The sequence below is a fragment of the Typopeltis vanoorti genome, chromosome 7 (genome assembly GCF_054136105.1).
Source record: "Typopeltis vanoorti isolate ZY-2024b chromosome 7, IOZ_Tvanoo_1.0, whole genome shotgun sequence".
Lineage (NCBI taxonomy): Eukaryota > Metazoa > Arthropoda > Arachnida > Uropygi > Thelyphonidae > Typopeltis > Typopeltis vanoorti.
Window position 1 is genome coordinate 30,444,277 of NC_143555.1, and position 17,325 is coordinate 30,461,601.

The following is a 17,325-nucleotide window of genomic DNA, read 5'->3' on the forward strand; positions in this document are numbered from 1 at the left end:
GTGAAAGATAGATTGCCAGAGTCTGTTGTGGGTGCCATGACTGCAAATGAGTTCAAAAGAAAAGTATGATAGATACTGCACAAATGTTGAATAGTTCTTGACATATTTAGGGCCTCTTGGCAAGCCTAAGGACTCTATGGAATAGTCCATAATAATAATAATAATAGGTAAAGAGATAAACATTAATACTGATTTTTCTTAATGAGAGAAGTAAATGACAAATAAATTAACAAATAACATACAGTGAATTAGGTTGATCATTTTTAACTCTAGAAAATTATTATTATTCCTGATACCTCCAAGGAGTCCGAAGACTCATCGCGGGAGGATATCTTCAACTGTCCCTACACCTTACCTCTACTATGAATCAACGCCATCTACCGCCCACCTCCAACACCACCACAACCAGTAATTTTTGTCTGTAAATTGCGTGTGTTCTGAAAATGTACCCCTTGCTAATGTAAATACACAGCATTAGCTAGCTAGATGAAATTTTCAGTGTAAACTTGCCTATTATAGGAAATTTTCAAGTTCAGTAGTAGTGAATAGTAACTGAGTCACAGCAGTAATTCTTAAGAAAGCTGCACATTGTTGTTAGTCAAGGATTACTCTTATTGCAAGAATTATTAGGACCAACATTCAGTACTCCTAAGTTGTTCACTTTAACTGCTACTTTTATTCCACAAAAATAGCAACTAAAATCGGAAACAATGAATTCAACTAATTGAAAATATTACAGTACTGTGGGGAAAAAACACCCAAAACATGTCTTCTTTGTCTCCCTTACAGAATGCATTGTTCAACTAATTTTAACAAACTTTAGAATATACTTGTATGTTGTTGATGATCCCATGAGAATTTCAATTGAATTGGAAAGAAGAAAGGAATATTGGGAGGAGGAGTGAAATTGCATCCCACAACCTCCACAGTGTCAGTATACTCATTATGGGAGGTTCGCTCAGCCAACAACATACCTTAACAATTCCAGCATTCTGATAAAATTCCCTCACTAACTTAAATGGTTCTATCATATTAACACATTTCTTCTTATCACCAAAAACTGCAACTGACATTTCTAAACCTCACTCCCTCCACATAACCAACATTCCAAGGTGGGGTGCTTATATTGGCTTTTTTGTTACTTATCTCTGGCCCTTCTCCAATGTCCAAGAACACATACCTGGAATATGCCACTAGTTATATTCTTATTATCTTATACAGAGGCAGAAGTTTTTTTTTAACCAGAAACACGGGTTTTTCATCCCTCAGAACAGGCAAACCAGCCATTAGAACACATGCGGTTAACATACATAATAAACTGGCCTCATAGCCTGAGTTGCTTTGGCCATAAATCTAAATGGCATTGTATGGCGATGCAATTATTAAACGTGTGCTACATGAGAGGATGCATAAAGTATGTTTAACTGGAGGTGGAATGAGTAGAGGGATTGAGGGATTAGATATGAAAAGTAAGCAAGCACAAGACTTGGTAGTTGTAATAGGTACAAATAAACTCATTTCTTCTTATCACCAAAAACTGCAATTGATATTTCTAAACCTCACTCCCTCCACATAACCAACATTCCAGGATCGAGTGCTTATACTGCAAACAAAGAACATGTCAGATTGGATATCAGGAGGTTGTTGAGATGGATAAAAGAGAATAGTATGATAGGAAACATAGCAAGTGTGTTGCCCAGGTATGACAGTGGTGAGATCAAGTGGAGAGCAAGGATTATGAATGACATGTTAGCAGAGATGTGTGAGGAGAAAGGAGTGCAGCTTGTTAATGTGTGTGAATGTAGTGAATTGTTAATGTAGTAAATGAGTTTGAAGGAGAAAGTAAACTGAATAGGAGTAATGGACCGCAATTGAGTGGTTTTGGTGTGAGTCACTTGGAGAGAGTGCTGCTGGAAGGTAGAGAAATGAGTGCAGAGAATGAATCTAATCAAGTGGTAAGCGATGTGGAAAAAAGGGGAGAGTAAGACAGGAGAAATTGAAGAGGTGGTTGTGATGAAGAAGTGAGCAGCATAAGTATAGAGAATGAGAGAACAGGTGTGCAAGACAGACAGGGAAATGGGTGGACAGAGGAACATACTATGAGAAAGGTAGATGCTCCAAGAGGATGTGAATGCATATGTAGACAAAAAGGGAAAGGGATGACATGGGATCAAGGGAAAATAGTTGGATTTGAAGAAGGTTTGAAGATGAATAAGGAGAAAAAGAAATGGCTTGAGCTAAGCATGGAGAAGTCACATGAAATAAGTGGTGTCAGTGGAACTAGACATAGATCCAGGAATAAGCTGCTGTGTTTGTATACAAATGCTAGAAGTGTAAGAAACAAGGCAAAAACCAGTTGCATTAATTGAGTCTGTTCACCCAAAAATTGTTGGAATAAGTGAGACATGGTTGGATGAGGAAGACATCTTGACAGGAATAGAGATGTATGATGTGTTTTGCGAGCATAGAAAGGATAAAAGGGGAGGGGGGGTGAGTGCTATTAATGATAGAGAAAAAGTTATGTCCATACAAAGTATAGATGCAAGAGGAAAATAGTACCAGTGGTTTTGAGACAGTATGATGTGAGATAGAGATGAATAGAATGAAAACTTAATTGGATGTTGTTATAGACTTGATAATGTGGATGGTAATGACTATGAAATGCATAATCAAATTAGCCAAGCAAATATAAAAACGGTTATTATTATGGGTGAGTTTAACTATGGCAATATAGACTAGGATGATGAGATAGCAACTGGAAGTAAAGAAAAGAAGTTTCTTGAGTTTTTGATACCTCAGACAGTATATAACAGAGGGCACAAGAGGATTGAGGATCTTGGATTTGATCATCTCATCGGAGGATATAATTATAAATGAGGTGTCAAATCACCCTCCAGCTGGTGAGAGTGACCATAAAGTGATTACCTCGGTGGTTACCAGCAGTGCAAGGACCTTTGTTAGAAAAGGGTATATATATGTGTGGAACTACAAGGCTAGTGATTATGAAAAGCTCAGGAGACAGCTTGCAGGTGCAGCATGAAACAAGGAGTTAATTGAAAAAGAACATGAATGCAGCTTGGGGGATATTCAAGAACTATCTAGTAGAAGCAATATCTAAATGTATTCAAGAGTCAGAAGGTTAAATAAGGTAGATGTGAATGGGCATGGAAATGGGGATGTGAGTTCATTGTTGCAAAATGTAAGGTTTTAAAATTTGGGAAACAAAGATGAGATGTATAATTTATGCTTGGTGGGGATATATTATTGGAGGTGAAGGAAATAAGAGATCTTGGAATGATAGTGGATAAGGATATGAAATTAAGGGGACACATTGCCAAAATTGTGAGGGCAACACAAAGAATTCTGGAATGATACAAAGGACACTTGTAGAAGTAAGGAGATTCTTGTTCCATTATATAGGCTTTGATTAAGCCACACATGGACTTCTGTGCACAGATTTGGTCACCTGGTTTTCAAAAGGATGAAGAGATGTTGGAAAGGGTCCAGACAGATGGCTTACTAAGGTAGTTTCTGATCTCTGGAATATCGAATGTGAGGAAAGGTTGAGAAGATGCAATTTACAGAGTCTAGTGGATAGGAGGTAGAGGGGTGATATGATAGAAATCTACAAGTTAGTAAGGGGTTGTTATATGATCAATGTTGGAGAGGTTTTACATCAAACAATTGGAGATCAAGGGAGAACCAGAGGACATCCCTGGAAGCTATATAAGGAGGGTGTGTGAGAAGCAGGTTTTTTGCATGCAGAGTTGTGAATGATTGGAATACCTTGCCTGAGAGTGTGATGTCTGCAGAGAATTTGAGTATGTTTAAGGCATAGTATGAGGAGCTGTGTGTATGACAAAAGGACCTCCTAGATGAGTCTTCGACTCCATGGGATCTTGGGATAATAATAACAATTTGCAGTTAAGAAGGGATATATGCGAAAGTATAGGGCTAATAAGTATGACAAGCTTAGAAGATTGCCTGGATCAGTACCATGGCATGTGAAACTGCAGGGCTGGATGTTAATAGTGCATAGGAAGTGGTAAAGGAGTGTTTGAGGGAAGTAATGGCAGACTCTACACCTAGATTCAGAAGATTAAATCAAGTGGGAGTTAAATGCATGAATATCATCATTAAGGTGTAACTGCAAAAAAAAGCAAAACTTCTGGAGGGAATTCAAGGAGAAAAGTGATTAGCAGGCACATGAGCAGTACAAACACAGGCCAGAAGAGTAACCAGTGTGGGAAGAAAGGCAAAAGCAGAGTAAGGAAATTAGCAGTCCTAGCAAAAAATAATGCCAAACAGTTCTTTTGATATGCTGCAAGTAAAAGGAAGAATGTGTATGACAGAATGATTTTAATGAATGCCAATGGTAGGGAGGTAACTGAATCAGTTGAAATAGTAGAATTACTAAGCAAACACTTTGCAAGAGTATATCATGTGGTGGAAATATTGCAGTAAAGAGATTAGCAAAGACTTCTTTAGGAAATGAATTAACAAAATGGAGGTGCATAGCATATTACAGAACCTTAATGTGAATACAGCTATGGGATTAGATGGTATCAAGTTTTATGTAAAGGTGATAGGGAATTGTTATGGCTTTGACCACATTGTTTAATCAAGTCTCAGTCAGCTCTTGGTTAGTCCCGGGGGGGGGGGGGGGGTAGAGAAAGAGTACTGAAATAGTTTTATTGCATAAGGAGGCCCCAAGACTGATATAGCAAATTACCAACTGATCAGCATATCAGGAGTTGTTTTCAAGATACTGGAGAAGTACCTCAAGAGCAAAATACAGTCATGGATAGACAGAAATGGAATACTGTGCGAGGCAAAATGGTTTTGTGAAAGGTAGGTCATGCATCAGTAACTTTCTCACATTTTATAATATAATGACAGCTGAGCTGGGTAAAGGTAATGAGTTTATGGTGATACTGCTAGATCTTGCAATAGCCTTTGACAGGATGATGATGATTATCATCAGCAGCAGCCTGTATTTTCTCCCACTGCAGAATGAAAACATCTCCCATCAGGAGAACTGGGTCTACTTCTCTCATGGCGACTCAGTTCATCTTGGGACAGTGTATATATTATTATTATTAAACCCTCCATTGAGTCGGCAGACTCATCCTGGGAGGTTCATTCAACTGACAACATATTTATCATATAGAATCTTAAAATCCTTAACACTCCTTGAATTAACAACACATTCTGGTAATGCGTTCGATTCGCTGTTCTCCATGTAAAAAATCTGCTCCTCACACCCTTCCTCACCACACTTTTACATAACTTCTAGGAATGATCTCTGGTTCTTCCCCTATCACCAGCTACTCATTTTATAATCCCCTCTGGATTAATCTGATAAAATCTTCTCACTGACTTAAATGTCTCTATTATATCACCTCTCTTCCTCCTATCCACCAAACTCTGCAATCCACATTTCTTCAACCCCTCTCCATAATCAGCATTCCAAAGTCCCGATATCGTCTTAGTGACTCATCTCTATACCCTCTCCAATCTCTCCTCATCACATTGAAAACCAGGTGACCAGATCTGAGCAAAATATTCCAAGTGTGGTTTGACCAGTGCCTTATAAAGTGGCACAACCACTTCCTTATCCTTGCATTAGAGTACTTATCATAGCAGCACTATGATGTGCAGCCTTTACGACACTAGCAATATGTTCTCTAAACTTCAGTCTACTGTCAACTATCACTCCCAAATCTCTAATCTCATCCACTTCTTGCAGTATGGCACAATCGATATAGTACACAGCCTTATATTTCTGCCCTCCAAAATGCAACACCTTGCACTCATTGATATTAAAACTACAGCCCCACTCCAAGTAAAAAGTCTATTCAAAGCCTCCTGAAGAGAATTAATATCAGGAGTGAAACTTATAATTCTTCTTAATTTTGCATCATCAGCCAATAACTGAAGATTCTCACTCAGTCCACATGATATATCGTTTACAAACAAGTTAAACAGCAGGGGCCTAAGAACAGAACCCTGTGGAATACCACTGGTCTCTTTTTTTGAGACATTGCTCCATCATACACAACCTGCTGGTATCGTTCAGAGAGCCAATCTGTGATCCATCTAACCAATATACTATCTATTCCCATCCTCTGCAGCTTGTACACTAATTATTTATGTGGTAATCTATCAAACGCTTTTGCAAATTCTAAGAATATCACTGTATATGATTCTCCGTTATCTAACACACTTGTCACCTTATAAAATGCAAGTAAATTACTAAAATAGGACCTACCCTTTACAAATCCATGCTGACCATCATAAAGAATGCTGTGTCCATCAACCCAATCCTGTATTCTATTTCTTACCAATCTCTCCACCACCTTGACCACAACTGCAGTTATACAGACTGGCCTGTAGTTGAGTTGATATGAATCAACTTATCAACGAAATAAAAAATAAATTAAAAAATATCAATCACAGTGTACTAGGCAGAATTTGAACCTGCAGCCTCTTGGCTGGAGAGCAGATGCTTTAACCACTCGACTAACCAGGCCGGCCTTTGGTGGGATACCACATGGAATTCTAATCAATAAACTACAGAGACATGGAAATGGATATAGAATTGGTGAGGTGGATAAGAGGGTGGTTGATTGAGAGATATCAGAGAGTATTTTATCAGGAGCAGAGTCCAGGTGTGTGTAATTACTGGTATGTCAGAGGGCTCTGTTCTTGGGCTGCTGCTGTTTATTTTGTACATTAATGATATAGGTAGGGAGCTGCTCAGTTGTTTGCTGATGATGCAAAATTGGGTAGGGCAATAGTTAATACAGATGATTTAGATAGACTAAGCAGTCTGGGCAAAGAAGAATGGATTTCAGTTAATGTGGCATAATGTAATAGGTGACAGATTACCAACTGTATACCATATTGATAGAAATGTACTCCAGGAAATTGATGAAGCCAGAGATTTGGAAGTGCTGGAGGATAGGGAGCTGAAGTTCAGAGGGCATGTAGCAAAAGTGGCTAAAACAGCTCACTGGATTACTTTGATGAGCAGAGACAAGCAAGTTATTATTCCTCTTCATCAAACTTTGATAAGACCCCAATCTTCACTACTGGGTGCAAATCTCATTGGCTAGGTTTCTTGGTGATGAGGAAGAGGTGGAAAGGCAGGGCCATACTTACACTTTTCCTGAGGCAGGGAGGACCCCAGCAGTAGAGTGCTCAAGGGCCCCCTGTCCCTTATTGTTTGGAGCATTTAAGTTGGCTGTAATGTTTTGGTTCCTGCAGCTAAAGTCTCATGTGCCTATGTGTATGTACGTCCCTGTGGAGAGAATCCAGAAGTGAGTGACCAAGACTGTAGCAGGACTATGGAATGAACCTTATGAGAACAGGTTGAACATTTATGGGTTATGGAAATTGGTTGACAGGCATAAAAGGGGTGATATGATTGAAATATACAAATTACTAAAGGGTTTTCATGAGATTAATTCAGAGGAAATTTTTCAGAAAAGGTCTGGTGGTGGGAGAACTAGGGCCATCCTTGGAAACTGGGCAAGAGTGCAGGAATTTACCTACTTATCATAAAAAACTGGCATGTGATTTGGATGAAGAAACAACTTCAATATACCACTGATAAACTCTACAGAATCATTTCATAGAATATCACTTAGGTTAATTACATAAATTGGAGCAAATGTGAATGGATAAGAAACTAATGATTAGAGGATGGAGGTCAGACAAATATCAAAGAATAGTAAATGATGCAGGGGGGGGGGGGGGGTAAAACCTGGAGAAGACCAGTGACTAGCAGTATGCTTTATAACTCTGTACTTTGGCCATTGCTATATAATTTGCTAGGTTATACACTTTGAAATGAAAAGACTACAAGCTATGTAATACATTATCAGAATTGGGCTGAAGGAAAGTGATAATGCTATGACCTGAGAAGTGACTGAACAGAAAATTTAAGTTTAGAGGATATATTTCAAAAGTAACCAAAATGGCTCACCAGATCACTTCAATGGTTAAGAACACAGATGCACCAACAAGCATCTGTTGGTGCAACAAGATTTGGCCACATGGGCTATGTGGGATTTTGGGGGTTAAAGAAGTCTTAAGGAAGGAAGTCTGGGGATAAGAAAAATATAGCAAGCTTTTTTTTTTTTTTTTTTTTTTTTTTAAAACATATTTTTTTTATCTGAAAACATTTAAAAAAACACCTCAGGAATAATAATAATTACTGAACTGTAAAACAGAAATAAATTTATGAGGAACTTTTGAAAGCAAAATTACTGTTATCATTTTTGGTGTCGCAGGGAGGAAAGAACGATATTGCACTCTGTTAGGTAAAGGATGAAATTTGAAAATAAAAAGTAACATCATAAGATAAATTATCATATCGTGGAACTTGGCATTCCGGGTGCTAATGAATGGTTTAAAAAAGAGCTCAACGATTTTTTAAGCAGTGAAGAAGGCAGTTTGTGCTGATTGGGATGGTCTCCTGCGATGAGTCCAAGCTTGGTATGTCACGTAATAATAATAATCAAAATGCCAGGAACATTATATCAACATTTTATCTAATTTAATAAGCGAAGGATCTTTAAAAATGACCGAACATTTCACTAAAAAAATAATTTAGTACTTCTCACCCAATTTCAATCACAATTTTTATGACTTAATTCTAATTGAGAAAATGCGTCAAGCAAATAAACGGACACAACGTGTCCAAAAGAATCCGTAGAAAACAGCTGTAATATTTTGTGTACAATGGTGCGCAAGTCTAATTCTTATTAAGCAGTGATCTCGTATTCTAAGATAGACAAGACAATTTATGAGGTACCTGTTCGATGACGTTTTACAACAAAGGCAGGCTTAAATAAAACTAAAGTTATAAAATTTAGAATCAAACTTTTTACCTCTGGCCTCCAGCAGTTGTAAAAAGTCGGGTGAATAAAAATACTTTTACACTTTGTCATTGAAATTGAATAAAAATCATTACTTGGCACAATATCATCTATTTCTTCACTTGGATCACCAGCAGCCATAATCTTCCAGGACTACAGATCTATTTATTGTTTATACGGATGCCAGTATAAATAAAATCCTTATTCTTAGTATGCAGGTGATCTCGTATTCTAAGACAGACAAGACAATTTATGGGGTACCTGTTCTACGTTTTACATCAACATATTATAATAGTGCTTGTTCCGTTACCAGTTGTTGTAATAATGTTTACAACAACTGATAACGGAAAATTCTGTTATCAGTTTTGTTATCCGGTTCCTGCGAAGTGCTATCTTCTTCAGGTGCGTCAAATACTTCCGTTTATTGTCAGCGATACGTGAATAATAATAATTATTAAGTGACACCTCCAATGACTCAATTATCATATTGCCAGTTGCATTAGGTGCGGAACTTCTTCAAGGATGGAATTTATTTATTTTTCCTTTTTTTGGAAGGAGGAACCACATTTTATTAGTAAAGTGTCGAAAACAAACACAGCAAGCGCGGTTGGGGGTGGGGGAGCGGTATGAATGGAAACCATTAAATTTGGTTGATAGAGATAGTAATCATGTAGGGAACTTTTGTAAACGAATGTTAAGGTGATAGGAGGATAGAGTATATGCAACAGTTACTATGTAATGATTCAAAATTAGGTAACCAGGAAAAAAACGTCAATTGTAAGTCGACAGACGATACTTCCAGCTGGGGGGCGGGGTTCCAGGGATTGTTCAAGAAAATTATTTGCTTGTCTTTATACGAATCGTAAAAGTACAATTAATAAAAACTCAAAGATGTTCTAATGATCAGCATAAATCTAGACATAATAGGTTTAACAGTGGCATGTATTTCTTACCTTCTCCGATATTCTATATCTACTCGTATATGTATGTGTGTGTCTACGGGGTATGGGGATAGAGTACAAATGAGAACCCACATTCCGTATGTCTAATATTTAAAAGTTTTAAATCAAGTAACAAAATTGTTAAATAAAATATGTTCTATCCTACTCTCCTGACAAATATTCTTTCATAACAAAAAAACAAATGTATTGACAATTGATATTTATGTCTTTAGGGGTGAAGCAAGATACTTTTCATATTCCCCGCAGGAGATGTATTACTATTTAATACTAAAATTCCCTGGCAGACAGAAACAAAATACCTGGGTGCAATTCTCGACAAAAAGCTAACTTCCAACCAACACATCAAGTCTGCGTGCGCGAAAAAGCCATCGCTCAGATCTATCTGCTAATTAATAGAAATAGCAAGCTAAGTAACAGAATCAAATTGCAGCTATACCAGATTACGATTCGTCTTGTCATCACCTATGCCTCTCCAGCTTCAAGCCACACCTCTAATACTAACATTATCAAAATACAACGAGTACAGAACAAGTGCTTGAGAATGATTCTGAACGCCCCATGGTATGTTAGAAACAATCAACTTCATAGAGATACAAACATTCCCTATATTTTCTCTTTCCTATAATCTTTAGCATCTAAGTTCTTCCTAAAGACGTCTATACACCCCAACGATTTAGTTCAGCAAGAGGCAGCATACGAGGCAACGGACATTTTCAAATATAAAAAAAAAAACAGTCATTTTTACTTCCTGTAGCGAAGCATAATCTCCATATGCAATCATGGCGAGCAAACTGCTCATAAATTTTACTCTCACTGTAACCGCAACAGATAGCGGGAAATATGAAAAGCATCTTGCTTCATCCCTAAAGACATAAATGTTAATTGTCAATACATATACATATATTTTTGTTTTTTGTTATGAAAGAATATTTGTCAGGAGAGTAGGAGAGAACATATTTTATTTAACAATTTTGTTACCTTGATTTAAAACTTTTAAATATTAGACATACCGAATGTGGGTTCTCTATCCCCATACCCCGCAGACACACATACATATACGAGTAGATATAGAATATTGGAGAAGGAAAGAAATACATGCCACTGTTAAACCTATTATGTCTAGATTTATGCTGATCATTAGCACACGTTTGAGTTTTTATTAATTGTACTTTTTGGATTCTAGAAATGAACTTATGACACTTTTTCTTTGGCGATTTACCACGGTGAACGGCACATGCCACTTTCACTGAGCTCCACAGGACATTCATAATTCATAAATTATTATATACAGGATGGCCATGAAATAACGTTCCCTCTTTGGAGGCATCTGTAGCTAAAACATTTTATCTTTAATCTTTTATCTTCTGTGGCTTGATGGATGTCAGTCCCGTGGACTTTATTCCCTACATCGCTCTGAAATTCTCTGTTTAATGGAGAAATTTTTGAGCACTTGGCTCGCCCTTATTAGAGCTGTGTTGAAAGGTTTCAATCTGTGATCAGGGCCGCCTTTGGGCGTTTATGTTTCCATTTGTCATTTTCATCATAGTTGGATGACTCACGAATGAGTAGGTTGGGATGGAGTGATGCTTGAGTAAAGTACTTGGTTGCTATCTGGAGGAGAAATGTAGGTATGTCTTGCAGGTTTCCATCTTGATGGAGAATGGTGTTTCTTACAAACCATGGGGCATCAAAGATCATTCGGAGGCATTTGGTTTGGATTAATTGCAATCGTTTGATGTTGCTAGGAGAGGTGTGACTCCATGCCAGGGAACCATAAGATAGTATAGGTCTGATGACTGTTTTGTATATTCTTAATTTGTTTTCTGGACTGACTTTGCTTCTGCAGTTGAGTAGAGGGTAGAGCTGAGCTATTCTTGAATTTGATTTATTGCAAGCATGAGAGATGTGGGAGTTGAAACTGAGATGGTTATCTAGTATGATTCCCAGATATTTTACTTCTGTTTGCCATGGGATAACAGTGTTGAACATCGTGATTGTTCCATGATGGTCTGCTTTCTTCCTTGTAAATAGTATGGCCGTACTTTTATCTGCATTAACATCTATTCTCCATAATCGAAACCATTTTTCAAGATTTTTAGCTGCAGTCTGTAATCTTTGGGTGGCCAGGTATGGTTTGAGCGATCTGGTGAGTATTGCCATGTCGTCCGCATAAAATGCCATGATGGTTGATGTCGTACTTGGGACATCAGAGATAAAAATGTTAAAGAGTAGTGGTAATAACATGGAGCCTTGTGGGACACCTGCTGTGATTCTTCTTGTAGTTGATCTGAGTCCACGAAGTTTCACTTGAAATTTTCGGTCTTTTAGGTAAGAGTCTATGATTTGAATGAGGTTTAGTGAGTATTTTGCAGTAATTAGTTTGTGGATGAGGCCTTTGTGCCACACTTTATCGAAGGCCTTTGCCACATCTAGGAAGATTGCACCTGTATGCTGTCTCCAGTTGTATCCAATAGTGTTGTATACAATGGGTTTGTGGATTTGTTGGGTTGTACTATGTCCAGTTTTAAATCCAAATTGTTCTTTTGGGATTACACCTAGATTCTCTGTTTCAGTTTGGAGGCGTTTAAGAATTACTTTTTCTGCTATTTTCCCCAGGCTCGACAAGAGGCTGATCGGTCTGTAATTCTGGGGGAACTGGGGTGCTTTCCCTGGTTTGTGTATAAGGATTACATCTGCCTGCTTCCATCGAGTGGGAAAATAATTGAGTCTTAGCATAGCATTAATGATTGCCACAAGATGCATTATTGTTTTATGAGGAAGTACTTTAATAATTTTGTTTGAAATCTGATCAGGACCTGGTGCTTTTCTGTTATTGAGGTTCTTGATAATTTGGTGTATTTCATTTGGTGTAGTGTAGTTTGAGTTGTCACGGGTGGCGGGACGACGAAGTGCATAGCGTACTTGCTTGTGGATTTTTTCAATGAAGCGCAAGTCCGCATGAATGTAGTTCGGTTGAAATTGCAGCTCCAATGAGTCTGCAAAAGCTTCAGCTTTTTCATCGTCTCGGTAGACTATACCTTTTTCTCCATGTGTTGGTTTAATGTTGAGGTGATCGCTGCGAAGGGCTTTAGTCATCTTCCATAGCGAGTTATCTTCAATGCTTAAGGAGCTTAGTTTTCTCTCCCATTGCTGATTTTTATGGTCTTTGATTGCATATCGGACTAGGTTTATTGCTCTGTTAAGCTTTTTTTTATCCTGGGGTGATAGTGTTGAATGGTACTGTCGCCTAATTTTGTTTTTGCTTCGGATAAGTTTTAGAATCTCTTCAGGGAGCAAGTTAGTTTGGGTTGGAACGGTGACGGTGGAGGCTGTTGTTAGGCTATATTGGATTGTTCTTTCTAGATTATTGATCGCTATGTCTACTTCTTTGGGTGAGGAGATAGTTGGAACAGGGCCTGTGGTGTTACTGAGAATTAAGTTGAGCTTCTTGAGATTTATGTAGGATTGTTCGGGGATGGTTACTGCTTCTCTGCCAAGGCTAAGCAGAACTGGATTGTGGTCGGAGCTAAGATCATTAATAACTTGCAACTTGAATTGATATGGGGTGTTCCTGAAAATGGCGATATCTAGCACATCAGGCCTGCCCATTGGTCCATAGTGAGTTGGTTCAACAGGACCTGCTATGGTGATGTTTCTTGACATAGCAAATTTGTGTAGGCTCTTCCCGTTGTTATTGGTGTTTCTACTATTCCACTCAGGGTGTTTTGCGTTTAGATCTCCTGCCACTATTGTTGCTTCGTTTGTGTCAAGGAGTTGGGAGAGGTCTGAGGCTAGAAGTGATTTGCCTGGAGGGTTGTAGACTGAATATAGTTTTAAACTGCCTGTGTTTTTGTTTGTATTTCAATTCCTGTTTCTTCCAGGTTTATGGTTGCTGATTTTTTGATCTCATTGTATCTAATGCTATTTTTAACAAATATAGCAGTTCTGCCCCTCTGGCATTAAGTCTATGTGATCTTAGTAGTGTGTAGTACTTTATTTTGTGGTTGTCACAAGGTCTAAGGTGCATCTCATTGACCAGAAGGATGTCTATCTTGTATCTTTCAGTAAATTCTTTTAGTTCTTGGAGGTTGTGTTTTAGCCCGTTAGCATTCCAATAAGCAATCTGTAGTGAATTATTTAAATTGACCGTGTTATCCATTAATCATAGAGAAGATGACTTGTGTGCTTTTGAGGAATTTATTGGTGTCAGCCTGACTGGGATTTGTTTTGCTAAAGGTTGTCAACATCTCTCCTAGTGTGGCAGCTAGGATTGCTGCAGTGGCTTGGTTGCAAGATGCCGGTTTATTATTGGTATAGACGGTAGAAGCATATGACTTTTCAGGAGTAACAACCCGCGTTTTGCTTTCTGGTGTAATTCTCTTCTGATTGGGAAGGGGTAGAACCTCTCTAGTTTTCTGCAGGTTGAGTGGATAAAGTGAGCATCCCTTGTAATTTGCTGGGTGTGGGCCGCCACAGTTTGCACACTTAGCAGGTGTGGTTCGTGGCTTGACGCAAGTGTGTGAAGGGTGGTTGTTGCCGCATTTGACACACTTGAATTCTGCTTTGCATAGCTTTTGCGCATGTCCATACTTTTGGCAGCAATGGCATTGACCAGCTGAAGCCTTTTTTCTGAGAGGCTCAATCTTGATGACCAAACTGCAAACTACTTTAAGATCGTAAATTTCTTTATGCTCTTTACTGATCTCAACCAGGACCAGAGGCACAGGGCGCTTGTCCGATCGGTACATCCGTGAAATTTTAATCGGCTCTAGGCCTTGTGATTTGAGGTCAGTAGCTATTTCTTCGACTGGTATGGTCTCAGCCAGCCCTCTAATTACTACTTTTAAGTTCTTTTCGCTTTTAAGCTGAAATGTGTGATAAGGAGCATTGAGATCATCCAGCAATCTGGTGAGTTGGCGGTAGTCCGAAATACCTTCAGGTTGAATCCGGATTCCTTCATCTGTGCTCTTTTCTGATGTAAATTTGATGTTTATGTTCTTCATCTTGGTTGTTATTGATGACCATTTTTCTTTAGTTCTCAAGATTATAGGTGGGATCCTATCTTCAGGTTGTGCCCTGGAGTCGGTCTCTATTCTTACGTCAGGTTGTGCTGTTAACTCCATTGGAGTTGTTTTTTCCAGGGGTGGAAGGACTATTTCAGGCTCTGTTGCTGGCGAATCCTTCTTACGTTTTTTCCTGCTGACAACCTGATAATCTAATGAGTTATCTCAGTCCACTAGGATCTGATCATTAATCGGTGACATAATCTCTCTGTTATCTTGAGAAGTGCAGGGGAGAGGGTCACGGGATTGGCAGTCCTCTGTTTCTACCTCCTCAAACTGGTGGATTGCCACCTTACCCGGCCATTTCCGTTGTAGTAGTCCTCCTACATGTTTAAAGATAGCCAATAGCTGTTTGAAATCAAGCTTGTCATAGGGAGACTCCATAGTTTGGCTTGAGAGAAATTAACAGTTTCCCAGGTAATCCTGTAGACTGAGAGTCTACTAGCAAATCCCGTAGACACACTAAGGTGTCTACCAGCAATAAGATGTGGCGATATAAAATACAACAATGGCGATACTAGCGGCAGTAGGCCTAGCGTATCGCCCTTGTAAATTCAATAGACTTACCTGGATAAACCAGTATAGAAAATAAAGTGTCTGTTTATGGCAGCAAGTAGTTAACTGATATTATTAATGAATATAAGCATAAATCTCTAAAAACATATCAGTCAAATTCACAATTCACAATCAAAAATACACGACACGAAACACTAACACACGAGACGCCATCTTTTCATATCTTTTCTAAAACCAATAAACGAAATGAGACCAAATTTTATATTGAGAGTTTTGAAGGCATGGGGAGATGATTTCCGCGAAAAAAAGATTTAGCACCAAAAGTTGCCGATAAGGGAAATTTTGGCGCTGGCGGAGCCGAAAGCAGTCAAATATTTGCAGTAAATGCAGGTTGAGAGGATTATGCAAATTTTACTGCGCGTACGTGACAGCAGCGCCACCAATTCCACTTAAAAAGGGATTGGGAACGTTCAGGCAGTTATTCAAATGACTGACGAATTGTGCTCAATATGCATCCTACCTTTTGCCTCAGCATGCTTTATTTGTTAAGTTGTTTTACCTTAAACAATGCAATGCTGTAACAGCCCTTTGGGAATTTAGATGGCTTCATAACCTGCGTACAGGTCCTATGTCAACTGTAGCACTGAGAGCTATGATTAAGAAGTTTGAAGAAACTGGACGACTAGGACTTAGACCGGGCAAAGGACGGAAAGCAGTGCAAGAAAGGTCAGCACATTGAAAACCGTGTATGTGGTCCAGGGGACCCTGATTCTGATGAATAAAACATTATTTCCAGTGAGGTCAATAACTACATTATTTCTGTCTCTCTCGCAAGTTGTTGTTTTAGTTTAATTATTATTATTATTATTATCATTGTAACATGCCACATATTCAGCTGAAATGAGTGACGTGGCTGTTGCTTACACCGTCGAAATGTTATTTCATTTTAATCTGCCTTTAATAATTATCCGCTTGTTTTCAGCTCCACCAGGGCCAAAATTTCCCCTATCGGTGACTTTTGGTACTAAATATTTTTTTCGCGGAAATCATCTCCCCATGCCTTCAAAAGTAAAAAAAAAAAAAAAAAATCAGCTAACGCCTTTTTATTCCCGTATATACAAGGAGTGGGCGAGGCCATTTTTAGCCCTGTCTAACTTTTTGGAGACTGAGTGGGCAGTTCAATCTCCACTGGTACCCAATCGGAGATAACTGTCCCAAGGATATCACTAATTAAGCAGCACGCAGTGAAGAGAAACGGCTCTACAGGTGCCGCCACCTCGTGGTCCCTAACCCTAACACTCGTATTCAATGTCTGAAATAATGTGGGTTCTACGATCGATTTTCTTAAGTTTATGGGATGAAAACAGCTGCTTGCCCGTGATCAACTAACTCGGGAACCGGTTGAAAAAAGGCTTAGAAAAATTTCCTCTAGTCGCCGACTAGACTCGAAATCAAGTCTTCTTTCGTGGGGCCAAGCGCCGTGGTATGCAAATGCCACATCCACTGATCTACACAGGCCTTCAAAAGTCTCAATATAAAATTTGGTCTCATTCCATTTATTGGTTGTAGCTACAGATGCCTCCAAAGACGGAGTTATTTTATGGCCACCCTGTATTTATTGCATAATACGTATTTGTCCATGAGATTGATTCTGAATATTTCATTTCTAATGCCTCTCATTTGATACCCTTTTTTGTTTGTTTGTGATATGGGTTATCCAGGAGAGATGGCTCTCTTACCTGGGAATAAGATTCCCCTGTTTACTGGCTCGGTGGGCTAACGGAAATGTCCCAGAAGGCTGCCGTGCAAATGGGCATAAATAAATATCTGACATGTCAAAAAATTATAATTGAAATAACAGGTTCATGGACTATTCTGAAGTAATTTCTCAGGATTTGT

At 38.6% G+C, this 17,325-nt stretch overlaps 1 protein-coding gene across 1 annotated transcript in view; it reads right to left on the reverse strand.

Annotated features, from left to right (window-relative positions):
* LOC150104548 (TNF receptor-associated factor 5-like) overlaps nucleotides 1-9,151 on the reverse strand; it is a 132,973-nt gene extending 123,822 nt beyond the window's left edge. Inside the window, exon 1 of the mRNA XM_090395762.1 lies at nucleotides 8,898-9,151. Coding sequence (XP_090251888.1) covers nucleotides 8,898-9,026 — 129 coding nt within the window. The 5' untranslated portion in view covers nucleotides 9,027-9,151. The remainder of the gene's footprint in view (nucleotides 1-8,897) is intronic.
* Between the last annotated feature and the right edge of the window lie 8,174 nt (nucleotides 9,152-17,325).